The 27,500-nt window shown below is 46.1% G+C and overlaps 2 protein-coding genes across 2 annotated transcripts in view; one reads left to right on the forward strand and one right to left on the reverse strand.

The window, feature by feature from the left end:
* Window positions 1–1,675, forward strand: part of LOC139372370 (uncharacterized) — a 36,063-nt gene extending 34,388 nt beyond the window's left edge. The window contains exon 6 of the mRNA XM_071112082.1: window positions 971–1,675. Coding sequence (XP_070968183.1) covers window positions 971–1,675 — 705 coding nt within the window. The remainder of the gene's footprint in view (window positions 1–970) is intronic.
* A 3,682-nt stretch (window positions 1,676–5,357) lies between these two features.
* Window positions 5,358–19,882, reverse strand: LOC139373681 (mitochondrial ribosomal protein L3). Its single transcript, XM_071114522.1, has 11 exons — window positions 19,650–19,882; window positions 19,051–19,134; window positions 18,864–18,955; window positions 18,683–18,774; window positions 18,503–18,601; window positions 18,313–18,412; window positions 9,331–9,391; window positions 8,336–8,447; window positions 7,849–7,926; window positions 7,634–7,711; window positions 5,358–6,919 (listed from the first exon to the last, which is right to left on the reverse strand). The coding sequence occupies exons 1-11, from the start codon at window positions 19,733–19,735 to the stop codon at window positions 6,773–6,775; spliced, it is 1,029 nt and encodes a 342-aa protein (XP_070970623.1). The 5' UTR covers window positions 19,736–19,882; the 3' UTR covers window positions 5,358–6,772.
* Window positions 19,883–27,500: the final 7,618 nt, after the last annotated feature.

Raw genomic sequence — 27,500 nt, forward strand, 5'->3', positions numbered from 1 at the left:
AAGTTAGCAAAAATGGATCATGCTACCATGGAAAGGAAAATACCTGTCTATTGGTGGAAAAATCCCCCTGAATAATTATTTAGTCACATCACAGTTTACCTATTTGCTTATGGTCTTATATTCCATTTTATTTGGAACGGCGAACCAGACAAAATGAAAGGGCCTATTTATATAATGAATATGAATTCGGAGGCAGAAATGATTAAATATTAAAGCATTAGACCTCTCACTAAAGGTGTCAGTCATACAAAAGTTATACTTAAATCCAAACTGGTTCTCTAGCAAATTAATAAATTGTCTCACCCCATGTTCAAGAATGGCCTTTCTCCCTTTATTCAGATTACAACCTCTCACTTTCAGTTATTTAAAAAGGAAATCATCTCCCAAATATCGTAATTTTTTAAACAAGCCATAGAAAGTTGGTTCAATTTCAGTTTAATCCACCAGAAAATCAAAAACAGAACAAATATTACAACAAATAATGTGGTTAAACTCAAATATACTAATAGATTTAAAAAAAAAACATTATCTTTTGAACTAAGATTGAACTGATACGCAAAACGACGCCAGATTCAAAACTTACATTTTGTTAATTTAAAATATTATACAAAATTCTTGCAACCAATAGAACGTACTCTCACAGGAGGTTGGTGGCACCTTCATTTGGGATGACGGGCTGATGATAATGGCTAGAGTGGAATCAATGTAATGGTATCAAACACATCAAACACATGGTGTGATGCCATTTGCTCGTTCCAGCCATTATTATGAGCTGTCCTCCCTCTCTCACACACATGCACACCTGTTCTCTTTCTTAACCCTTGTTCTCCATTTCTCCATTCCTTCCCTCTATCTCAACCATCACTCTCTTTATCTTTCTCACTTACCCTGTCTATCCAACTTATTTCTATCTTCTCTAGTCTATAAATGTCTATCCTCCTCTGACTCTCAACCCTATATATTTCTAAAGCAGGATGGAGTCACCATTGGTCTACAGTTGCTCCTCCCTAAAGAGGCTAAGCTCCGCCCCGAGGCCAGCCCCCCTCTGCACTACAACTTCTTCCTCTACAAGAAGGGGACTGGTCCCTCTACTACTACCAGTAATCCTACCACCACTAACTACACCAACCACAGCATGGCTACTGCTTGGAACCACTCTGAGCCTAACATACTGCCCAATAGTAACTCCAATAAGACTTCCTGGAACTATAGCAATAACTCTAACCCTAACATGAACTTTAACCCCATTAAAGACTCACAGGTCTCTCAGAATCACGTTACTCCTCATCATCAATCTCACACCTCCCCTCATCGCCACTCCTACCCCCATTACAGCTCCCTCCGTTTTACCTCTCCTCAGAGAATGCCTGTCTCCCCTCATCATGCTTCACACCATTACCAGTCCTCCCCCTCCTCACCCCATCATAGCGCCTTCCATTATCCTTCCACCCACCACCATAGTGCTGCCTCCCCTTCCTCCTCCCATCACCTGCCCTACCAGCCCTCTTCCCCCCCGCTTCCTACACCCAGGGGTCACTCCAGAGCCCCCCACTCAGACAAACCTCACCCCCAAGTCACTCTACATCCCTCCCCCTCCTCACCCATCCTCCACTATCCCTCCCCACCATCCTCCCCCCACCTCTCCCACCCTATCAGCACCTACTCACTGTCTTAATCCTAACCTCGGAACACAACCATACCATACCCACATCCCAATCATAGTCTAACTATACCGTAAACAGCTAACCCTGACTACATCCCAACCATAGTCTAACCATACCCTAGACCTGACTACATCCCAACCATAGTCTAACTATACCCTAGACCTGACTACATCCCAATCATAGTCTAACTATACCGTAAACAGCTAACCCTGACTACATCCCAACCATAGTCTAACCATACCCTAGACCTGACTACATCCCAATCATAGACTAACCATACCCTAGACCTGACTACATCACAATCGTAGTCTAACTATACCCTAGACCTGACTACATCACAATCATAGTCTAACTATACCCTAGACCTGACTACATCCCAATCATAGACTAACTATACCCTAGACCTGACTACATCACAATCATAGTCTAACTATACCCTAGACCTGACTACATCACAATCATAGTCTAACTATACCCTAGACCTGACTACATCACAATCATAGTCTAACCATACCCTAGACCTGACTACATCCCAATCATAGACTAACCATACCCTAGACCTGACTACATCACAATCATAGTCTAACTATACCCTAGACCTGACTACATCACAATCATAGTCTAACTATACCCTAGACCTGACTACATCCCAATCATAGACTAACCATACCCTAGAACTGACTACATCACAATCATAGTCTAACTATACCGTAAACAGCTAACCCTGACTACATCCCAACCATAGTCTAACCATACCCTAGACCTGACTACATCCCAATCATAGACTAACCATACCCTAGACCTGACTACATCACAATCATAGTCTAACTATACCCTAGACCTGACTACATCACAATCATAGTCTAACTATACCCTAGACCTGACTACATCCCAATCATAGACTAACTATACCCTAGACCTGACTACATCACAATCATAGTCTAACTATACCCTAGACCTGACTACATCACAATCATAGTCTAACTATACCCTAGACCTGACTACATCACAATCATAGACTAACCATACCCTAGACCTGACTACATCACAATCATAGTCTAACTATACCCTAGACCTGACTACATCACAATCATAGTCTAACCATACCCTAGACCTGACTACATCCCAATCATAGACTAACCATACCCTAGACCTGACTACATCACAATCATAGTCTAACTATACCCTAGACCTGACTACATCCCAATCATAGTTTAACTATACCGTAAACAGCTAACCCTGACTACATCCCAATCATAGTTTAACTATACCGTAAACAGCTAACCCTGACTACATCCCAATCATAGTTTAACTATACCCTAGACCTGACTACATTCCAATCATAGTCTAACCATACCCTAGACCTGACTACCTCCCAATCATAGACTAACCACACCCTAGACCTGACCACATCAATGACACCCAGACCAAAATCAGGACCCCACGTCCAGGGGACACTTTCTCCTAACGATGGTGCCAATACAAGAGCAATCTATCTATGCATCAGTGTGGTACTAAGGTACTTATTCAGGTTTATTCATGTCTTGTTAACCATTTATGGAGCGTTATTAACATGTTACTAGGCTTACCAATGTTGTATTACAGCAACGTTCCTGTTTTAAAAACGGTTTATTCTTTGTGTTCATGTTTTTCATTTTGATAACTTCTTTTGGTCTAAAATAAAGTGCTTTACAACCTGGGACCTATAAAGATCTTTGATATAAATGGTTGTCCCGCTATGACTGAACATTTGATACACGAGTGCATTTATCCTCATGACCACTAGATGTCAGGTGTGTTCCATGGTTGTGACTGGTGAAACGCATACTAGAAAAACAGTTAGGATTTATTCTGTTCAAGGATCCTATCATTCAACTGACAAATTCACATGCTATGTGTGTAGAGGACACAAACGCATGTACACACGTGACACACACCCGCACGCACACATGCACAAACTAGAGATGTACAGTGGATTAGAGCACATTGCAGTACAGCACTGTAGAAGATTAGAGCACAGAGCACTGCAGCAGATTAGAGCACAGAGCACTGCAGTAGTTTAGAGCACAGATCACTGTAGTAGATTAGAGCACTGTATTAGATTGGACCATAGAGCACTACAGCAGATTAGAGCACAGAGCACTGCAGCAGATTAGAGCACTACAGTAGATTAGAGCACAGAGCACTACAGTAGTTTGGAGCACAGATCAATGTAGTAGATTAGAGCACTGTATTAGATTAGAGCACAGAGCACTACAGAAGATTAGAGCACTGTATTAGATTGGACCACAGAGCACTACAGTAGATTAGAGCACAGAGCACTACAGTAGATTAGAGCAAAGAGCACTGTATTAGATTAGAGCACTGTATTAGATTAGAGCACAGTAGTAGATTAGAGCACTGTATTAAATTAGAGCACAGTAGTAGATTAGAGCACTGTAGTAGATTAGAGCACTGTATTAGATAAGAGCACTGTAGTAGATTAGAGCACTGTAGTAGATTAGAGTACAGTAGTAGATTAGAGCACTGTTAGATACTGCAATGCTTTGTAGCTCTGCATGATAATGACTCCAGGTACGCTGCAATGTTTACTGTTTAGCTGTTGGTGTGTGTGCACATTCGTGAGTGTGTACATGTGTGTGTGTATTTGTGAGCGTGTGCACTTGTGTGAGAGAGAGGTGCAGGTGTCTGGTAGAGAAGGGGCTCCTTTTCAGCCAGCCTCCAGCAGTGCTACCGGAACTCAAACTGGGAGAGACATGTGGTGCCACCGGGGTGTATCTGTGTGTGTCGATTGTGATTCTGGGGTAAATAAATGTCAATAGTTTTCAGGGTGTCACGGAAACCATCACAACAGGAAGTCAAACCTGGGATGTCAACCAATCAATAGAAGGGAGAGGGTGTGGGGGGTGGGGACAGTGGGAGAAAGCAGAGAGTGAAAGAGCAAGAGATAGATAGTGAGGAAAGAGATGGGGGGGGGACAGTGGGAGAAAGCAGAGAGTGACAGAGCAAGAGATAGATAGTGAAGAAAGAGATGGGGAGAGAAAGAAAGAGGTAAGGGAAGTGAGGTCAGCACTCTCTTCATCTGGCCCAGAGGCCCTCAAGATCAGGTTCATGTGACAGAGTGTGCTGAGTGTGTGTGTGTGAGAGTGTGACAGAGAGAAAGAGAATGTTAGCACAGACACAAAGATGACATTTCTCCTCCCTGGCCTGAAAGGAAAACTGTGTAACCTGACACAAAGGCCTTTAGCTGAGCTAGAGAGAGAGAGGGGAGAGTTGCCAGGTTACTGCTTGTGTCCTGCCCACCTTATTGCTCCTGAGGGATGAATAAAGGTGCATTGAATTGAATCAAGGTTGAATGATTATAAAACCACAGAATAGTTCTAGTCGGGGGGGGGGGGGTTGAGAGAGGTCAGAGGTTACATTTCACTCCGCTCCTCGTCATCAATGATGGTGGTCATGATGATGGTTCTGTCAGTCTCACTGGTGAGAGGGTTTGTGTTGCTGCTCATCCTGCTCTAATCTGTGTCATGCATATGTGTGTGTGTGACTGTATCATAGACTGTCAGTGTGGTGTGGTGATAGAGGGTTAATGTAGAGACGCTGCTTCCTTCAAATAACACACTCAATTATTCATATCACACAGCGCTCACTCGCCACACACACAAGGCGTAGCTGAAGTTACACACGTACACATAAGTTGTCTAGGGAGAGAAAAGCAGGTCTGTAAACTCAGTCAATCAGAAACACTTAATCTACTACCTGCTGACCAAATCAGCATTAATGTGAATACAATATCCATAATGTGGAGGCAACAGTATCGGACGACATCCATCAAGACAAAAAGGTCAGACTGTCACACACACACCCTTCTGATAACACCTGATAAAAAACGAATCCGTCCATGATCTGACCACAGGCCGCATGTTAGTAGCAGGTGTAAACTATGTCAGAGTATCATATACATAGATCTGGATATTATGGAGTCATATAGAAGATCTATTAGTGTGTAGTACAGTAGAGTCGGATGCTCTGCAGTGTACACACACACTTTAAAAGGAATGTCTTTCCCATTAAAGCTCATCAATCGACAGAGGCCAAGCAGAGAGGCTAAGAGAACTAGAGGGGAAAAGGAGAGGGTGGGAGGGGGAGAGGGAAAGGAGAGGGTGGGAGGGGGAGAGGGAAAGGAGAGGGTGGGAGGGGGAGAGGGAAAGCGGCAGGAAGATGAGGTGGGAAAGGGGAGGGGGAAAGGTTGGGGGTGGATAGAGATATCGGGAGGCCTGTTGTGCAGAATAATTACAACAGACATTTCTAATGGTAACATTCCTGTTTGAGGCTGTGTGTGTGTGTGTTCCAGGACATCATGGGGAAATCATTGCAGTTAATAGAACTCCAGAACATAATCATCTTGACAGAGATGGTGGAAGGTAGAAAAAGAGGGCTTTCATAGGAGTCAGTCAGAATAACAACATTAACGGTTTACATAAACCCTATTCTACTGTCTTCAACACACACCAGCCACTAACCCCCCATATTATCTATGCGTATCTCTCAGCGGTTCTGCTGTAACAATGTCCTAATTTATACCCCTCTCTTCATCTCTTGCTCCCTGCCTATCACCCTCCTCCCATTTATCCCCCATTCCCTCACACAAATGTCAGCCTTTATGATTCTGCAGCCCTCCCTCAGCTTCCTGACCCTCCCTCCATCTCTCTCTCTCTCCTAGCTCTTCGGTTCAGTTTGTCCCTCTGGGGGACCCTTACATCACTCCTCTGTTTACCACAGTTTTGGAAACAGAAGTGACTGAACTCTGGTCATTAGAGTGAAAGAGCAAGGGAGAGACCGAGAGGAAAAAAGAGAAGATAATTAACGAAAAGCAAACGTATTTCCAGGAAAGAATGTTTAATGTCCCAGACACAATGACATCATGACTACAGAGGGGTGTGGCTAGAAAACATTTAAATATTTCACCGCTAACCCTACATATCAATTGTATGGTGACCAACTGTGACATGAGATTGTGTGTATGTCTGTGTGTTTGTTAGAATGTGAGTGAGGGCTGTGTGTGTGTGTGTATGTCTGTGTGTAAGAGTTAGGGCTCTGTGTGTTTGTTAGAGTGTGAGTGAGGGCTGTGTGTGTATGAACAGGTCTTCGTCGTACAGGTCTTCAGGCAGCTGTTCGTCCTCCTCACAGAAAAATGTTGGAAACGGAGGGTTGATGTTCTTCTCCACATAAGTCGGTAGGTTAGTGTCCCTCACCTAAACCATATGATTGGACAACCATTTCAGTAACTTTATAAAACCATGTGATTGGACAAACAGAAGGTCAGTAACTTTATAAAACCACGTGATTGGATAAACAAAAGGTCAGTAACTTTATGAAACCACATGATTGGATAAACAAAAGGTCAGTAACTTTATGAAACCACGTGATTGGATAAACAAAAGGTCAGTAACTTTATAAAACCACGTGATTGGATAAACAAAAGGTCAGTAACTTTATAAAACCACGTGATTGGATAAACAAAAGGTCAGTAACTTTATGAAACCACATGATTGGATAAACAAAAGGTCAGTAACTTTATAAAACCACGTGATTGGATAAACAAAAGGTCAGTAACTTTATAAAACCACGTGATTGGATAAACAAAAGGTCAGTAACTTTATAAAACCACGTGATTGGATAAACAAAAGGTCAGTAACTTTATGAAACCACATGATTGGATAAACAAAAGGTCAGTAACTTTATAAAACCACGTGATTGGATAAACAAAAGGTCAGTAACTTTATAAAACCACGTGATTGGATAAACAAAAGGTCAGTAACTTTATGAAACCACATGATTGGATAAACAAAAGGTCAGTAACTTTATGAAACCATGTGATTGGACAAACAGAAGGTCAGTAACTTTATCTGCCAGACCAATAGAAATGCATCGAGCAGCATGGTAAGTCTGGCTGGTGTATGTCGTACCTTTAGTAAGCAGTTCTTGTGGCCAGGAACGGAGCCATGAACATAGATAACATTATACCTGGTGTTAACTCTCCATACCTAGAGAGAGAGAGTCAGACATTGGTAGAAGATGTTGCTTTGGGTGTTGTGGACCAGTTAGATAGCAACATAAAGAGTTCAGGCAAGCACTCTGAAGGTGCTTACATGGACTGTGTGTGTGGGGTGGGGGTGCGTACCTTTAGGCCGTGGGCAGTGTCAAACACATTTCCCATCATGCCTGGCATCTTTTTCCCTTTGAAGACTTTGGCTGGATCCTGAAGAGACACCGTTTAGTCCAAGTGTGTGTAAGTAGTGTTTTTAGTGTGTGTGTGTAGGTAGTGTTTTTAGTGTGTGTGTAGGTAGTGTTTTTAGTGTGTGTGTGTGTGTGTGTAGGTAGTGTTTTTAGTGTGTGTGTAGGTAGTGTTTTTAGTGTGTGTGTGTGTGTGTGTAGGTAGTGTTTTTAGTGTGTGTGTGTGTGTGTGTGTGTGTGTGTGTGTGTGTGTAGGTAGTGTTTTTAGTGTGTGTGTGTGTGTGTGTGTAGGTAGTGTTTTTAGTGTGTGTGTGTGTGTGTGTAGGTAGTGTTTTTAGTGTGTGTGTGTGTGTGAATGAGATGTTACATATTTATTTAGATGTATTGATTTTTTCCCAAAATCTTTAAACAGTCAACAATGGTGTGTGTCTTACCCCTCCAGGTCCCGAGGCTCCAGGTCTGCGGTGTGTTTTGGTCTGGCCATGAGACGCTGGCTGGCCTTTAAACCCATACCGCTTCATCACCCCCTGAAAACCCTTACCAATACTACACACACACACACACACACACACGAGAACAAAGAAGAATTCTAGAACACAGAAATTGAACAATTCTCCAGAAATAGACAGACAGAGAGACGAGGGCGTGGAGCCAGACAGAGAGACGAGGGCGTGGAGCCAGACAGAGAGACGAGGGCGTGGAGCCAGACAGAGAGACGAGGGCGTGGAGCCAGACAGACAGACAGACGAGGGCGTGGAGCCAGACAGACAGACAGACGAGGGCGTGGAGCCAGCCAGACAGAGAGACGAGGGCGTGGAGCCAGACAGAGAGACGAGGGCGTGGAGCCAGACAGACAGACAGAGAGACGAGGGCGTGGAGCCAGACAGACAGACAGAGAGACGAGGGCGTGGAGCCAGACAGACAGACAGAGAGATGAGGGCGTGGAGCCAGACAGACAGATGAGACGAGGGCGTGGAGCCAGACAGACAGACAGAGAGATGAGGGCGTGGAGCCAGACAGACAGAGAGATGAGGGCGTGGAGCCAGACAGACAGAGAGATGAGGGCAGGGAGCCAGACAGAGAGAGAGATGAGGGCAGGGAGCCAGACAGAGAGAGAGGAGGGCAGGGAGCCAGACAGAGAGAGAGGAGGGCAGGGAGCCAGACAGAGAGAGAGATGAGGGCGTGGAGCCAGACAGAGAGAGATGAGGGCGTGGAGCCAGACAGAGAGAGAGGAGGGCAGGGAGCCAGACAGAGAGAGAGATGAGGGCAGGGAGCCAGACAGAGAGAGAGATGAGGGCAGGGAGCCAGACAGACAGAGAGATGAGGGCAGGGAGCCAGACAGACAGAGAGATGAGGGCAGGGAGCCAGACAGACAGAGAGATGAGGGCAGGGAGCTAGACAGAGATGAGGGTGTGGAGACATAACTCACGTTTTGGCTGTGACATCTACATATTGTCCTGGACGGAAGTGTGCTGCATAGAGAGGAGTGCCTTGAGTGGAGACACACAGAGAGAGATAGGGTTTAACAGTGTAGTTGGATTCAGTACCTAGTTTGATGATGGCAGTGTGTTTATGTGTGTGCGTGTTTTCGTATAGTCTCTGTGTGTATATGGTGTGAGTGGATCACAAGCGGCATGAATAGAATGGTATCAAACACGTTTTCCATATATTCCTGGCATCATTATGAGCCATCCTCCACTCACTAGTTTCCTATGGTGTGTACCTGGTTTGATGATGGTGGTGGTGTGTGTATGTACCTGGTTTGATGATGGTGGTGGTATGTGTGTGTACCTGGTTTGATGGTGATGGTGTGTGTACCTGGTTTGATGGTGGTGGTGTGTGTGTGTGTGTGTATGTACCTGGTTTGATGGTGGTGGTGTGTGTGTGTGTGTGTACCTGGTTTGATGGTGGTGGTGTGTGTGTGTGTGTACCTGGTTTGATGATGGTGGTGGTGTGTGTATGTACCTGGTTTGATGGTGGTGGTGTGTGTGTGTGTGTGTATGTACCTGGTTTGATGGTGGTGTGTGTGTGTGTGTATGTACCTGGTTTGATGGTGGTGGTGTGTGTGTGTGTGTACCTGGTTTGATGGTGGTGGTGTGTGTGTGTGTGTACCTGGTTTGATGGTGGTGGTGTGTGTGTGTGTGTACCTGGTTTGATGGTGGTGGTGGTGTGTGTGTGTGTGTACCTGGTTTGATGGTGGTGGTGGTGTGTGTGTGTGTACCTGGTTTGATGGTGGTGGTGGTGTGTGTGTGTGTACCTGGTTTGATGGTGGTGGTGTGTGTGTGTGTACCTGGTTTGATGGTGGTGGTGTGTGTGTGTGTACCTGGTTTGATGGTGGTGGTGTGTGTGTGTGTACCTGGTTTGATGGTGGTGGTGTGTGTGTGTGTACCTGGTTTGATGGTGGTGGTGTGTGTGTGTGTACCTGGTTTGATGGTGGTGGTGTGTGTGTGTGTGTGTACCTGGTTTGATGGTGGTGGTGTGTGTGTGTGTACCTGGTTTGATGGTGGTGGTGTGTGTGTGTGTGTACCTGGTTTGATGGTGGTGGTGTGTGTGTGTGTGTGTACCTGGTTTGATGGTGGTGGTGTGTGTGTGTGTGTGTACCTGGTTTGATGGTGGTGGTGTGTGTGTGTGTGTGTACCTGGTTTGATGGTGGTGGTGTGTGTGTACCTGGTTTGATGGTGGTGGTGTGTGTGTGTGTGTGTACCTGGTTTGATGGTGGTGGTGTGTGTGTACCTGGTTTGATGGTGGTGGTGTGTGTGTACCTGGTTTGATGGTGGTGGTGTGTGTGTACCTGGTTTGATGGTGGTGGTGTGTGTGTACCTGGTTTGATGGTGGTGGTGTGTGTGTACCTGGTTTGATGGTGGTGGTGTGTGTGTACCTGGTTTGATGGTGGTGGTGTGTGTGTACCTGGTTTGATGGTGGTGGTGTGTGTGTACCTGGTTTGATGGTGGTGGTGTGTGTGTACCTGGTTTGATGGTGGTGGTGTGTGTGTACCTGGTTTGATGGTGGTGGTGTGTGTGTACCTGGTTTGATGGTGGTGGTGTGTGTGTGTGTGTGTACCTGGTTTGATGGTGGTGGTGTGTGTGTACCTGGTTTGATGGTGGTGGTGTGTGTGTGTGTGTGTGTGTGTACCTGGTTTGATGGTGGTGGTGTGTGTGTGTGTGTACCTGGTTTGATGGTGGTGGTGTGTGTGTGTGTGTACCTGGTTTGATGGTGGTGGTGTGTGTGTGTGTGTACCTGGTTTGATGGTGGTGGTGTGTGTGTGTGTGTGTGTGTGTACCTGGTTTGATGGTGGTGGTGTGTGTGTGTGTGTGTGTGTGTGCCTGGTTTGATGGTGGTGGTGTGTGTGTGTGTGTGTGTGTGTACCTGGTTTGATGGTGGTGGTGTGTGTGTGTGTGTGTGTGTGTACCTGGTTTGATGGTGGTGGTGTGTGTGTGTGTGTGTGTGTGTACCTGGTTTGATGGTGGTGGTGTGTGTGTGTGTGTGTACCTGGTTTGATGGTGGTGGTGTGTGTGTGTGTGTGTGTGTGTACCTGGTTTGATGGTGGTGGTGTGTGTGTGTGTGTGTGTGTGTACCTGGTTTGATGGTGGTGGTGTGTGTGTGTGTGTGTGTGTATGTACCTGGTTTGATGGTGGTGGTGTGTGTGTGTGTGTGTGTGTGTGTGTGTACCTGGTTTGATGGTGGTGGTGTGTGTGTGTGTACCTGGTTTGATGGTGGTGGTGTGTGTGTGTGTGTGTACCTGGTTTGATGGTGGTGGTGTGTGTGTACCTGGTTTGATGGTGGTGGTGTGTGTGTACCTGGTTTGATGGTGGTGGTGTGTGTGTGTACCTGGTTTGATGGTGGTGGTGTGTGTGTGTACCTGGTTTGATGGTGGTGGTGTGTGTGTGTACCTGGTTTGATGGTGGTGGTGTGTGTGTGTACCTGGTTTGATGGTGGTGGTGTGTGTGTGTACCTGGTTTGATGGTGGTGGTGTGTGTGTGTGTGTGTGTACCTGGTTTGATGGTGGTGGTGTGTGTGTGTACCTGGTTTGATGGTGGTGGTGTGTGTGTGTGTGTGTGTGTGTGTGTACCTGGTTTGATGGTGGTGGTGTGTGTGTGTGTGTGTGTGTGTGTGTACCTGGTTTGATGGTGGTGGTGTGTGTGTGTGTGTGTGTGTGTGTGTGTACCTGGTTTGATGGTGGTGGTGTGTGTGTGTGTGTGTGTGTGTGTGTACCTGGTTTGATGGTGGTGGTGTGTGTGTGTGTGTGTGTGTGTGTGTACCTGGTTTGATGGTGGTGGTGTGTGTGTGTGTGTGTGTGTGTGTGTACCTGGTTTGATGGTGGTGGTGTGTGTGTGTGTGTGTGTGTGTGTGTACCTGGTTTGATGGTGGTGGTGTGTGTGTGTGTGTGTGTGTGTGTGTACCTGGTTTGATGGTGGTGGTGTGTGTGTGTGTGTGTGTGTGTGTGTACCTGGTTTGATGGTGGTGGTGTGTGTGTGTGTGTGTGTGTGTGTGTACCTGGTTTGATGGTGGTGGTGTGTGTGTGTGTGTGTGTGTGTGTGTACCTGGTTTGATGGTGGTGGTGTGTGTGTGTGTGTGTGTGTGTGTGTACCTGGTTTGATGGTGGTGGTGTGTGTGTGTGTGTGTGTGTGTACCTGGTTTGATGGTGGTGGTGTGTGTGTGTGTGTGTGTGTGTGTACCTGGTTTGATGGTGGTGGTGTGTGTGTGTGTGTGTGTGTGTGTACCTGGTTTGATGGTGGTGGTGTGTGTGTGTGTGTGTGTGTGTGTACCTGGTTTGATGGTGGTGGTGTGTGTGTGTGTGTGTGTGTGTGTACCTGGTTTGATGGTGGTGGTGTGTGTGTGTGTGTGTGTGTGTGTACCTGGTTTGATGGTGGTGGTGTGTGTGTGTGTGTGTGTGTGTGTACCTGGTTTGATGGTGGTGGTGTGTGTGTGTGTGTGTGTGTGTGTACCTGGTTTGATGGTGGTGGTGTGTGTGTGTGTGTGTGTGTGTACCTGGTTTGATGGTGGTGGTGTGTGTGTGTGTGTGTGTGTGTACCTGGTTTGATGGTGGTGGTGTGTGTGTGTGTGTGTGTGTGTACCTGGTTTGATGGTGGTGGTGTGTGTGTGTGTGTGTGTGTGTACCTGGTTTGATGGTGGTGGTGTGTGTGTGTGTGTGTGTGTGTACCTGGTTTGATGGTGGTGGTGTGTGTGTGTGTGTGTGTGTGTACCTGGTTTGATGGTGGTGGTGTGTGTGTGTGTGTGTGTGTGTACCTGGTTTGATGGTGGTGGTGTGTGTGTGTGTGTGTGTGTGTGTACCTGGTTTGATGGTGGTGGTGTGTGTGTGTGTGTGTGTGTGTGTACCTGGTTTGATGGTGGTGGTGTGTGTGTGTGTGTGTGTGTGTGTACCTGGTTTGATGGTGGTGGTGTGTGTGTGTGTGTGTACCTGGTTTGATGGTGGTGGTGTGTGTGTGTGTGTGTGTGTGTGTGTACCTGGTTTGATGGTGGTGGTGTGTGTGTGTGTGTGTGTGTGTGTGTACCTGGTTTGATGGTGGTGGTGTGTGTGTGTGTGTGTGTACCTGGTTTGATGGTGGTGGTGTGTGTGTGTGTGTGTGTGTGTGTGTGTGTGTACCTGGTTTGATGGTGGTGGTGTGTGTGTGTGTGTGTGTGTGTGTGTGTACCTGGTTTGATGGTGGTGGTGTGTGTGTGTGTGTGTGTGTGTGTGTGTGTGTACCTGGTTTGATGGTGGTGGTGTGTGTGTGTGTGTGTGTGTGTGTGTGTACCTGGTTTGATGGTGGTGGTGTGTGTGTGTGTGTGTGTGTGTGTGTGTGTGTACCTGGTTTGATGGTGGTGGTGTGTGTGTGTGTGTGTGTGTGTGTGTGTCCCTGGTTTGATGGTGGGGGTGTGTGTGTGTGTGTGTGTGTGTGTGTGTACCTGGTTTGATGGTGGTGGTGTGTGTGTGTGTGTGTACCTGGTTTGATGGTGGTGGTGTGTGTGTGTGTGTGTGTGTGTGTGTACCTGGTTTGATGGTGGTGGTGTGTGTGTGTGTGTGTGTGTACCTGGTTTGATGGTGGTGTGTGTGTGTGTGTGTGTGTGTGTGTGTGTGTGTACCTGGTTTGATGGTGGTGTGTGTGTACCTGGTTTGATGGTGGTGTGTGTGTGTGTGTGTGTGTGTACCTGGTTTGATGGTGGTGTGTGTGTGTGTGTGTGTGTGTACCTGGTTTGATGGTGGTGTGTGTGTGTGTGTGTGTGTGTGTGTGTGTACCTGGTTTGATGGTGGTGTGTGTGTGTGTGTGTGTGTGTGTGTACCTGGTTTGATGGTGGTGTGTGTGTGTGTGTGTGTGTGTGTACCTGGTTTGATGGTGGTGGTGTGTGTGTGTGTGTACCTGGTTTGATGGTGGTGGTGTGTGTGTGTGTGTGTGTGTGTGTGTGTGTGTGTACCTGGTTTGATGGTGGTGGTGTGTGTGTGTGTGTGTGTGTGTGTGTGTGTGTGTACCTGGTTTGATGGTGGTGGTGTGTGTGTGTGTGTGTGTGTACCTGGTTTGATGGTGGTGGTGTGTGTGTGTGTGTGTGTGTGTGTGTGTGTGTGTGTGTACCTGGTTTGATGGTGGTGGTGTGTGTGTGTGTGTGTGTGTGTGTGTGTACCTGGTTTGATGGTGGTGGTGTGTGTGTGTGTGTGTGTACCTGGTTTGATGGTGGTGGTGTGTGTGTGTGTGTGTACCTGGTTTGATGGTGGTGGTGTGTGTGTGTGTGTGTGTACCTGGTTTGATGGTGGTGGTGTGTGTGTGTGTGTGTGTGTACCTGGTTTGATGGTGGTGGTGTGTGTGTGTGTGTACCTGGTTTGATGGTGGTGGTGTGTGTGTGTGTCTGGTTTGATGGTGGTGGTGTGTGTGTGTGTGTACCTGGTTTGATGGTGGTAGTGTGTGTGTGTGTGTACCTGGTTTGATGGTGGTGGTGTGTGTGTGTGTGTACCTGGTTTGATGGTGGTGGTGTGTGTGTGTGTGTACCTGGTTTGATGGTGGTGGTGTGTGTGTGTGTGTGTGTGTGTACCTGGTTTGATGGTGGTGGTGTGTGTGTGTGTGTGTGTGTGTGTGTGTAGCTGGTTTGATGGTGGTGGTGTGTGTGTGTGTGTGTGTGTGTGTGTACCTGGTTTGATGGTGGTGGTGTGTGTGTGTGTGTGTGTGTGTACCTGGTTTGATGGTGGTGGTGTGTGTGTGTGTGTGTGTGTGTGTGTGTGTGTGTGTGTGTGTGTGTACCTGGTTTGATGGTGGTGGTGTGTGTGTGTGTGTGTGTGTGTGTGTGTGTGTGTGTACCTGGTTTGATGGTGGTGGTGTGTGTGTGTGTGTGTGTGTGTGTGTGTACCTGGTTTGATGGTGGTGGTGTGTGTGTGTGTGTGTGTACCTGGTTTGATGGTGGTGGTGTGTGTGTGTGTGTGTACCTGGTTTGATGGTGGTGGTGTGTGTGTGTGTGTGTGTACCTGGTTTGATGGTGGTGGTGTGTGTGTGTGTGTGTGTACCTGGTTTGATGGTGGTGGTGTGTGTGTGTGTCTGGTTTGATGGTGGTGGTGTGTGTGTGTGTGTACCTGGTTTGATGGTGGTAGTGTGTGTGTGTGTGTACCTGGTTTGATGGTGGTGGTGTGTGTGTGTGTGTACCTGGTTTGATGGTGGTGGTGTGTGTGTGTGTGTACCTGGTTTGATGGTGGTGGTGTGTGTGTGTGTGTGTGTGTGTACCTGGTTTGATGGTGGTGGTGTGTGTGTGTGTGTGTGTGTGTACCTGGTTTGATGGTGGTGGTGTGTGTGTGTGTGTGTGTGTGTGTGTACCTGGTTTGATGGTGGTGGTGTGTGTGTGTGTGTGTGTGTGTACCTGGTTTGATGGTGGTGGTGTGTGTGTGTGTGTGTGTGTGTGTGTGTGTGTGTGTGTGTACCTGGTTTGATGGTGGTGGTGTGTGTGTGTGTGTGTGTGTGTGTACCTGGTTTGATGGTGGTGGTGTGTGTGTGTGTGTGTGTGTGTACCTGGTTTGATGGTGGTGGTGTGTGTGTGTGTGTGTGTGTGTGTGTGTACCTGGTTTGATGGTGGTGGTGTGTGTGTGTGTGTGTGTGTGTGTGTGTGTGTACCTGGTTTGATGGTGGTGGTGTGTGTGTGTGTGTGTGTGTACCTGGTTTGATGGTGGTGGTGTGTGTGTGTGTGTGTGTACCTGGTTTGATGGTGGTGGTGTGTGTGTGTGTGTGTGTGTGTACCTGGTTTGATGGTGGTGGTGTGTGTGTGTGTGTGTGTACCTGGTTTGATGGTGGTGGTGTGTGTGTGTGTGTGTGTACCTGGTTTGATGGTGGTGGTGTGTGTGTGTGTGTGTGTACCTGGTTTGATGGTGGTGGTGTGTGTGTGTGTGTGTGTACCTGGTTTGATGGTGGTGGTGTGTGTGTGTGTGTGTGTACCTGGTTTGATGGTGGTGGTGTGTGTGTACCTGGTTTGATGGTGGTGGTGTGTGTGTACCTGGTTTGATGGTGGTGGTGTGTGTGTACCTGGTTTGATGGTGGTGGTGTGTGTGTGTGTGTGTGTGTACCTGGTTTGATGGTGGTGGTGTGTGTGTGTGTGTGTGTACCTGGTTTGATGGTGGTGGTGTGTGTGTGTGTGTACCTGGTTTGATGGTGGTGGTGTGTGTGTGTGTGTGTACCTGGTTTGATGGTGGTGGTGTGTGTGTGTGTGTGTACCTGGTTTGATGGTGGTGGTGTGTGTGTGTGTGTACCTGGTTTGATGGTGGTGGTGTGTGTGTGTGTGTCTGGTTTGATGGTGGTGGTGTGTGTGTGTGTGTACCTGGTTTGATGGTGGTAGTGTGTGTGTGTGTGTACCTGGTTTGATGGTGGTGGTGGTGTGTGTGTGTGTGTACCTGGTTTGATGGTGGTGGTGTGTGTGTGTGTGTACCTGGTTTGATGGTGGTGGTGTGTGTGTGTGTGTGTGTGTATCTGGTTTGATGGTGGTGGTGTGTGTGTGTGTGTGTGTATCTGGTTTGATGGTGGTGGTGTGTGTGTGTGTGTGTGTATCTGGTTTGATGGTGGTGGTGTGTGTGTGTGTGTGTGTACCTGGTTTGATGGTGGTGGTGTGTGTGTGTGTGTGTGTACCTGGTTTGATGGTGGTGGTGTGTGTGTGTGTGTGTGTACCTGGTTTGATGGTGGTGGTGTGTGTGTGTGTGTGTACCTGGTTTGATGGTGGTGGTGTGTGTACCTGGTTTGATGGTGGTGGTGTGTGTGTGTGTGTACCTGGTTTGATGGTGGTGGTGTGTGTGTGTGTGTACCTGGTTTGATGGTGGTGGTGTGTGTGTGTACCTGGTTTGATGGTGGTGGTGTGTGTGTGTGTGTATACCTGGTTTGATGGTGGTGGTGTGTGTACCTGGTTTGATGGTGTGTGTGTGTGTGTGTGTGTGTGTGTGTATGTATGTACCTGGTGTGTATGTACCTGGTTTGATGGTGGTGGTGTGTGTGTGTGTATGTACCTGGTTTGATGGTGGTGGTGTGTGTGTGTGTATGTACCTGGTTTGATGGTGGTGGTGTGTGTGTGTGTATGTACCTGGTTTGATGGTGGTGGTGGTGTGTGTGTGTATGTACCTGGTTTGATGGTGGTGGTGTGTGTGTGTGTGTGTGTGTATGTACCTGGTTTGATGGTGGTGGTGGTGTGTGTGTGTGTGTGTACGTACCTGGTTTGATGGTGGTGGTGTGTGTGTGTGTGTGTGTGTATGTACCTGGTTTGATGGTGGTGGTGTGTGTGTGTGTACCTGGTTTGATGGTGGTGGTGTGTGTGTGTGTATGTACCTGGTTTGATGGTGGTGGTGTGTGTGTGTGTGTACCTGGTTTGATGATGATGGTGGTGTGTGTATGTACCTGGTTTGATGATGGTGGTGTGTGTGTGTGTGTACCTGGTTTGATGATGGTGGTGTGTGTGTGTGTACCTGGTTTGATGATGATGGTGGTGTGTGTATGTACCTGGTTTGATGATGGTGGTGTGTGTGTGTATGTAACTGGTTTGATGATGGTGGTGCGTGTGTATGTACCTGGTTTGACGATGGTGGTGTGTATGTACCTGGTTTGATGATGGTGGTGTGTATGTACCTGGTTTGATGATGGTGGTGTGTATGTACCTGGTTTGATGATGGTGGTGTGTATGTACCTGGTTTGACGATGATGATGTGTATATACTGGTTTGACGATGATGATGTGTATATACTGGTTTGACGATGATGATGTGTATATACTGGTTTGACGATGATGATGTGTATATACTGGTTTGACGATGATGATGTGTATATACTGGTTTGACGATGATGATGTGTATATACTGGTTTGACGATGATGATGTGTATATACTGGTTTGACGATGGTGTGTGTACGTGCCTGGTTTGACGATGGTGTGTGTATGTACCTGGTTTGACGATGGTGTGTGTATATACCTGGTTTGATGATAGCATTGTCAGAGACTTTAAAGGTGGTGACTTTCTGTTTAGGAGGAACTCCAGCCAACCTAAACATCTCCATCTCTTCATCTGTCTTCTACAGGGCGGGCGAGCGAGCGTAAGAGGGGAAAGGGTAAATTAACTACTTCATACACTATGGCTTTAAACAGTGTGCCTTCGAACTTACGTAGAAGGGCGATGCGTTCTTCCCTCCCACCATTAGGGCAGCAGTGTGTCCATCGTACTCCTCTTTAGACAGGTAATTCAACACATGGCAATCCTGCACCTACAACACACACACCACCACCTGTGACTTTGATTTGATTGTGTGTGTGAGATTGTGACCGTGTGGTGTCATGTGTGTTACCTGCAGCATGGTCACCACGTGTCTCTCTCCTGTTTTGGTCCAGACTGGGGCCATGCCCAACTTCACTGCAACCAGCCCTACTCGACGACTCTCTGGATTAATACACACATTAATGCTCCCACCCACCCAAGCACAAATGAAAACCAATAACCATCACACACCACACAGTAAACACACACACCCTTTGTCCATTCTTGTCTGGGCCAGGGCTCATCCTTCAGTGGGTGGAGCTTAGCAGCTATCTGTCGATTATACTCCTCTCCCAGACTCTTCCTGGAAAATAAGCAAGAACGCAATTCATTCAATACTTATTACATATATTTTACAGTACTTCCGATGCATTGGTGGAATACACACACATGACCAACCTCATATATGATTTATTATCCTCCGTCAGATGCTCCTCCCACCATGTTGTGGTCTTCACTGTCCGAACACTCTGAAAGAGACAGCTGTAGACAGAGAAAGAGATGAATAGGTATGATACAGCCGGGGCGCATTTACTTTTATTGGTTTTGGTTAGAAAGGGGTAAGATATAGCAGTTGGATAGCTAGGTAACGTTAACTTGATAACCCCAAAGCCGATTTGTCTATAAACTACTTCCGAGGTAGCTAACGTTAATTTAAGTCATTTGAGTGAACTAGTTAGCTAACCCTTTCACTTGGGATTTCGTAGGCAGCGGCTCTGTTGGCTGTCACATCAGCTGAGTATTTAACTTTGGGACACAACATTGGGAGTCCCGATGCTGAGTCCTAAACCTAAGTTAAAGTAACTTACTAAGGTTATCTAGAACTACAAAGCTAACTAACGTTAACTGACTAAAACTACAGTTTCTAGTTGCCAGCTAGCCGTCTTTCACAAAAACAGCAATGCTAACTAACTACCTTTCACAACAACTACCGTATCGTTAGCTAAAGTAGAGCCTGCAGGTAACGTTAGCTAGCTACTGTAGTGCGTCAACGTTACCTGTCCGCTGCTGCTACCGCTCCGGTTCGTCCCGCTAGCACACGTGCTCCTCTGTAGAGAAGAACTCCGCAGGTCCACGCGGCCATTCTTTAATTATTTCACTCACGAGGCTAACGTTACCGAAAAAAACTTAAATGTGGAAAAATGCTTCAATTTAGCAGCAATCCCATGACTTCATGCCTGTGCTCTGCTGTGGAATGTCACCCTGAGGGTTTCCGGTACGGCTCGGAAATAATTCCGCAGGTGCTCGGAAATGTAGTTCCGCTTCATCGATTGGACTAATTCAGTGCATTCAAATCAACATTATGGGGAACAATTTAAACAACTGGGAACTCTGGAAAACAATATATAATCATGATGACGTCAGTGATCTTCAGGTCGTAGCTCTAAAAAGAGACCCACGTTCCGAGTTGGATGAAAGTTCAAAACGTATTTTCCCAGTCGTAGCTGTTTATCCCAAGTTCCCAGTTGTCTTGAACTCACTAAAGTCAGATTTTGCATTTCCGAGTTAACAGTTGTTTTGAGCAATGCACAAATCATGCTTCATTGACAGCATGGCCAATGATGAATGTTTATGTTTATTTTAAACTAGGAAAAGAGACCCTTAATCATAGACTTGGGACCACACAGCCACTCCACTGAATAGCAGGCTAATGATTGCTTTGCAATGCTTGCAGTTAGCCACTGATTCCTTCCAACCACTCATTGTTGAATTTGCGATTTCCAACTTGTCGTGTAATGTTTATGTCCAATGGCTGATGAGCACCGATACGTTTTACCTATAATTTATCTGGTGGTATACCACCCTGCATACCACTGCTGGCTTGCTTCTGAAGCTAAGCAGGGTTGGTCCTGGATGGGAGACCAGATGCTGCTGGAAGTGGTGTTGGAGGGCCAGTAGGAGGCACTCTTTCCTCTGGTCTAAAAAAAAATATCCCAATACCCCAGGGCAGGGATTGGGGACACTGCCCTGTGTAGGGTGCCGTCTTTCGGATGGGACGTTAAATGGGTGTCCTGACTCTCTGAGGTCATTAAAGATCCCATGGCACTTATCGTAAGAGTAGGGGTGTTAACCCTGGTGTCCTGGCCCAATCTGGCCCTCAAACCATCACGGTCACCTAATAATCCCCAGTTTACAATTGGCACATTCATCCCCCTCCTCTCCCCTGTAACTATTCCCCAGGTCGTTGCTGCAAATGAGAACGTGTTCTCAGTCAACTTACCTGGTAAAATAACGGATAAAAATAAAATAAATCTCCATTATTTATCTTCATATGACAAGGATTAAAAAGGATTGGCCAGTAGAATGTCGACTTGATTCATGATGACGACTGCTAGCTAAGATTTTGAAAGTATGATGTAACTTCTAATGTAACTCTATGACAGCACACACGGGGCTTGAATTTTCTAGCTCCACCCTTAGACTTGTTGGTGACGTAGTGTCCCTATGAGTGACAGAACACTGAGCCAATCACGACGCAAAGCTCCGTATTTTCTGCTGGCTTGCCCCACTACCACAGAAGCACTGAGCTAGGCTGAAACACCTGCATTTTGGAGCTGCCTTACTCAAGAAAACAAAAAAGAGACCATGTTTGTCTTTATTAACTCAATGATATATCTTCTTTTTAATTTTTTTTTACATTGTTTGCAAACTGATATGTGACACATATTGATGCCAAAATAACATGAAAATAACATGAAAAACATGACGGGTCGCCACTGCACACATACACCATGGTAGGACATGGTTAGGAATATGTATTGCCTTTTTCGAGTTACATTGTGATTTATTTTTTTTACCACACGTTTCCAGTCAGTGGTAAGTCTTATCAACAAATTCTGATTTGCAAAGGGGGTCTTGCTGAGAAGGGATTTGTAGATACATGTGAGCCAGTGGGTTTGATGGTTGACAGAGATGGCTGGTTGATGATGGATAAAGTAAGGTCTTGGTGATTTTGAACAGGGCATAAAATGTCCTGGACCTCACCCTCCTCCTCTCTCTCTCACCTCTTCCTGCTTCCTGTCTTCCTCCCTCCTTCCTCCTAAGGTCCTGAGTTGTACAGAACATCCTCCTACTCTTCTCATCCTCCCTCTTTCCACTCGCTCCATCCCAGAGAACTCAAGTTCTTTAGAGAGCTTAATTGGAGAAATCGGTGTCCATGTTCAGAATACTGATGATGCCAGTCGGAATGGGGATTATTCCCAGTGTTCTGATGCATTGAGCTTGTCCTTGTGGTTCGCATGAAGATGACAGAAAGAAAGAAAGAAAGAAAGACAGACAGACAGACAGACAGACAGACAGACAGACAGACAGACAGACAGACATAAACAGACAGACAGACAGACAGATAAACAGACCGACACAGTCACACAGAGACAAGGGCATCTGGGAAACAATAGTACATGATGTGATCTGGTCTGTAATACAGTAAACTGCCTAATCCACAGAAACATCAGACACACGCAAGCACGCACGTGCGCACGCAAACACACATACACACACACACACACACACACACACACACACACACACACACACACACACACACACACACACACACACACATACACACATACACACACATAGCTATTCACTCAAATGCCTCAAATTGTAATGATCTATTTATTTAGCAAACTCTCAACAAACCTGTAGAAAAGGAAGTATATAACACAGCTTATAGTATACAACCCTAACCCCTTAAAAGCCACACTCTGTAAGATGTGCAAACCATCAAAGAGTGGGCCACCAACAAAAACAACAGAGAACATTCATCCAATGACATTTTTACATGCAAATAGCATTTCATTCTATATGAAATATATCATTAGTGCTGAAGGAATTACATTCCATGACAGCAACATCACTCTAAACATGATTTGAAGCTATACATTATTTGTTTACAAAGTCTTCTATGTTACCAAAACCCTAGACAATGGAGTAATACTGTATGTTATTATAAGGTAAGTCTCTTACTAATCTCTATTTAGCCTATGCTGTATGTAATAATGTTCAGATCTTAAAAGTCACCTTTAAAAGGTGTGTGTGTGTGTCTACAAGTGCATATGTATGTTATGCATATACAAACCGACTATGTGATATAATGTAAGATATAAAACCCATTGGGCCAGCATGCAGTAATACACTATGTAATGCTCTATGACATCATTTCTGGTCACAACTTGTAGACTTGTTAACGTGCTGCTGTGCAGTTTGTTGCTAACCTTACTTTGCTACCTGCCAACTTTACAGTTTTACAGGACCTCCACCAGCCGAAGCTAGGTATTAACATTAACATGATGCCCTCTAATTGCAGTCGCTGTACTCATAATATACAGGAGAATGATCACCTTACGGCGAGGATAGCTGTGCTGCAAGCCCAGCTTCAGATGCAATCTTTAGGCAAGGGTCATTTCAGTGTAGGAAAGGATGAAACAGCGTCTGTGCCACCAATAAGTACAGATAGTAACGTTAGTATAAATCCCCTTGCACGGTCCCCGCAGCCGGACAATTTTCTCATGGCTTCTGGAGGGAAATGCTGTAGGAATGCTCAACCGGTGTCGCTCATTCAGCCGACAGAAACTTTCAACCGGTTCTCCCCATTAAGCAACGGGTCAGAGGCCGAGCCTTCTCTGGTCTCTCCTCCTCCCGTTACGGGGTCTGAGACGCCGAAGCCTCCCACCATTAGCTCTGACAATTTGAAAACCCTAGTCATTGGCGACTCCATTACCCGCAGTATTAGACTTAAAACGAATCATCCAGCGATCATACACTGTTTACCAGGGGGCAGGGCTACCGACGTGAAGGCAAATCTGAAGATGATGTTGGCTAAGGCTAAAACTGCCGAGTGTAGAGAGTATATGGATATTGTTATCCACTTCAGCACCAAGAGGTCACCAAGCGCAACATAGCTTCAGCGTTTAAATCAGCTAGAAAGATGTGTCGGCATCGAGTAATTATCTCTGGCCCCCTCCCAGTTAAGGGGAGTGATGAGCTCTCAATCACTGGTTGAAAACTGTTTTCTGCCCCTCCCAAAAGTTAGAATTTGTAGATAATTGGCCCTCTTTCTGCGACTCAACCACAAACAGTACCAAGCCTGGCCTGCTGAGGAATGATGGACTCCATCCTAGCTGGAGGGGTGCTCTCATCTTATCTATGAACATAGACAGGGCTCTAACTCCCCTAGCTCCACAATGAGATAGGGTGCAGGCCAGGCAGCAGGCTGTTAGCCAGCCTGCCAGTTTAGTGGATTCTGCCAATAGCACAGTCAGTGTAGTCAGCTCAGCTATCCCCATTGAGACCGTGTCTGTACCTCGAACGAGGTTGGGCAAAACTAAACATGTCAGTGTTCGCCTTAGCAATATCACTGGAATAAAGACCTCCATTCCTGTCATTATTGAAAGAGAGAGCGTTAGTAACATTAGCATATCTCACATCTCAAAATAGGGCTACTTAATATTAGATCCCTCACTTCCAAGGCAGTTATAATCAATGAAATAATCACTGGTCATTCTCTTGATGTGATTGGCCTGACTAAAACATGGCTTAAGCCTGATGAATGTATTGTGTTAAATGAGGCCTCACCTCCTGGTTACACTAGTGACCATATCCCCAGCACATCCCGCAAAGGCGTGTTGCTAACATTCACGATAGCAAATGTCAATTTACAACAACAAAAAAAGACTGCGTTTTCGTCTTTTGAGCTTCTAGTCATGAAATCTAGGCAGCCTACTCAATCACTTTTTATAGCTACTGTTTACAGGCCTCCTGGGCCATATACAGTGTGCCTCACTGAGTTCCCTGAATTCCTACCTTGTAGTCATGGCAGAAAATATGAAACATTTTAATATTCACATGGAAAAGTCCACAGACCCACTCCAAAAGGCTTTCGGAGCCATCATTGGGTTTTGTCCAACATGTCTCCGGACCTACTCACTGCCACAGTCATTATCCCGTGGAATAAATGTTGTAGATATTAATTTTTTTACTCATAATCCTGGACTATCGGACCACCATTTTATTACGTTTTCAATCGCAACAAATAATCTGCTCAGACCCCAACCAAGGATCATCAAAAGCCGTGCCATAAATTCTCAGACAACCCAAAGATTCACCATTCCAGACTCCCTACACCTACCCAAGGACGTCAGAGCATAACAATCAGATAACCACCTAACTGAGGAATTTAATTCAACCTTGCGTAATACCCTAGATGCAGTCGCACCCCTAATAACTAAAAAAAATTGTCATAAGAAACTAGCTCCCTGGCATACAGAAAATACCCGAGCTCTGAAGCAAGCTTCCAGAAAATTGGAATGGAAATGACGCAACACCAAACTGGAAGTCTTCCGACTAGCTTGGAAAGACAGTACCGTGCAGTATCGAAGAGCCCTCACTGCTGCTCGATCCTCCTATTTTTCCAACTTAATTGAGGAAAATAAGATACTGTTGCGAAGTTAACTAAAAAGCAGCATTCCTCAAGAGAGGATGACTTTCACTTCAGCAGTGATAAATTCATGAACTTCTTTGACGAAAAGATCATGATCATTAGAAAGCAAATTACGGGCTCCTCTTTAGATCTGCCTATTCCTCCAAACTCAGTTGTCCTGAGTCTGCACAACACTGCCAAGACCTAGGATCATGTGAGACACACAAGTCTTTTAATGCTATATCTCTTGACACATTGATGAAAATAATCATGGCCCCTAAACCTTCAAGCTGCATACTGGAACCTATTCCAACTAAACTACTCCTATGCTGAACATAATAAACGGCTCCCAATCCACCGGATGTGTACCAAACTCACTAAAGGTGGCAGTAATAAAGCCTCTCCTGAAAAAGCCAAACCTTGACCAAGAAAATATTTAAAAAACTATTGGCCTATATTGAATCTCCCATTCCTCTCAAACATTTAAGAAAAAGCTGTTGCACAGCAACTCACTGCCTTCCTGAAGACAAACTATATATACGAAACGCTTCAGTTTGGTTTTAGACCCCATCACAGCACTGAGACTGCACTTGTAAAGGTGGTAAATTACCTTATAATGGCATCAGGCCGAGGCTCTGCATTGGTCCTTGTGCTCCTAGACCTTAGTGCTGCTTTTGATACCATCGATCACCACATTCTTTTGTAGAGATTGGAAACCCAAATGGTCTACACGGACAAGTTCTGGCCTGGTTTAGATCTTATCTGTAGGAAAGATATCAGTTGGTTTCTGTAGATGGTTTGTCCTCTGACAAATCAACTGTAAATGTCGGTGTTCCTCAAGGCTCCGTTTTAGGATCACTATTGTTTTCACTATATATTTCACCTCTTGGTGATGTCATTCGGAAACATAATGTTAACTTTCACTGCTATGCGGACGACACACAGCTGTACATTTCAATGAAACATGGTGAAGCCCCAAAATTGCCCTCCCTTGGAAGCCTGTGTTTCAGACATAAGGAAGTGGATGGCGGCAAATGTTCTACTTTTAAACTCAGACAAAACAGAGATGCTAGTTCTAGGTCCCAAGAAACAAAGAGATCTTCTGTAGAATATGACAATTAATCTTGATGGTTGTACAGTCGTCTCAAATAAAACTGTGAAGAACCTTGGCGTTACTCTGGACCCTGATCTCTCTTTTGACGAACATATCAAGACTGTTTCAAGGACAGCTTTTTCCATCTACGCAACTTTCTGTCCAAAAATGATGCAGAAAAATGTATCCATGCTTTTGTCATTTCTAGGTTAGACTACTGCAATGCTCTACTTTCCGGCTACCCGGATAAAGCACTAAATAAACTTCAGTTAGCGCTAAACACGGCTGCTAGAATCTTGACTAGAACCAAAAAATTTGATCATATTACTCCAGTGCTAGCCTCTCTACACTGGCTTCCTGTGAAGGCTAGGGCTTATTTCAAGGTTTTACTGCTAACCTACAAAGCATTACATGGGCTTGCTCCAACCTATCTTTCCGATTTGGTCCTGCCGTACATACCGACACAAGACGCAGGCGTCCTTACTGTCCCTAGAATTTCTAAGCAAACAGCTGGAGGCAGGGCTTTCCCCAATAAAGCTCAATTTTTATGGAATGGTCTGCCTACCCATGTGAGAGACGCAGACTCGGTCTCGATCTTTAAGTCTTTATTGAAGACTCATCTCTTCAGTAGGTCCTATGATTGAGTGTAGTCTGGCCCAGGAGTGTGAAGGTAAACGGAAAGGCACTGGAGCAACGAACCGCCCTTGCTGTCTCTGCCTGGCCGGTTCCCCGCTCTCCACTGGGATTCACTGCCTCAAACCCTATTACAGGGGCTGAGTCACTGACTTACTGGTGCTTTTCCATGCCGTCCCTAGGAGGGGTGCGTCACTTGAGTGGGTTTAGTCATTGACGTGATCTTCCTGTCCGGGTTGGTGCCCCCCCTTGGGTTCGTGCCGTGGGGGAGATCTTCGTGGGCTATACTCGGCCTTGTCTCAGGATAGTATGTTAGTGGTTGAAGATATCCCTCTTGTGGTGTGGGGGCTGTGCTTTGGCAAAGTGTTATATCCTGCCTGTTTGGTCCTGTCTGGGGGTATCGTCAGACGGGGCCACAGTGTGTCCTGACCCCTCCTGTCTCAGCCTCCATTATTTATGCTGCAATAGTTTATGTGTCAGGGGGCTAGGGTCAGTCTGTTATATCTGGAGTATTTCTCCTGCCTTATCCGGTGTCCTGTGTGAATTTAAGTATGCTCTCTCTAATTATCTCTTTTCTCTCCCTCTCCCTCTCCTTCTCCCTCTCCTGCCTCAGGACTACCTGGCCTGATGACTCCTTACTGTCCTCAGTCCGCCTGGTCGTGCTGCTGCTCCAGTTTCAACTGTTCTGCCTGCGGCTAT

The sequence above is a fragment of the Oncorhynchus clarkii genome, chromosome 18, assembly GCF_045791955.1.
Source record: "Oncorhynchus clarkii lewisi isolate Uvic-CL-2024 chromosome 18, UVic_Ocla_1.0, whole genome shotgun sequence".
Taxonomy (NCBI): Eukaryota; Metazoa; Chordata; class Actinopteri; order Salmoniformes; family Salmonidae; genus Oncorhynchus; species Oncorhynchus clarkii.

Coding starts and splice junctions, on each gene's coding strand:
- LOC139373681 (XM_071114522.1), bottom strand. CDS start 19,735: ATGGCCGCGTGGACCTGCGGAGTTCTTCTCTACAGAGGAGCACGTGTG. Junction 18,413..18,502: donor AGAACGCATCGCCCTTCTAC/GTAAGTTCGAAG, acceptor CCCGCCCTGTAG/AAGACAGATGAAGAGATGGA. Junction 7,712..7,848: donor ACACTGCCCACGGCCTAAAG/GTACGCACCCCC, acceptor CTCTCTCTCTAG/GTATGGAGAGTTAACACCAG.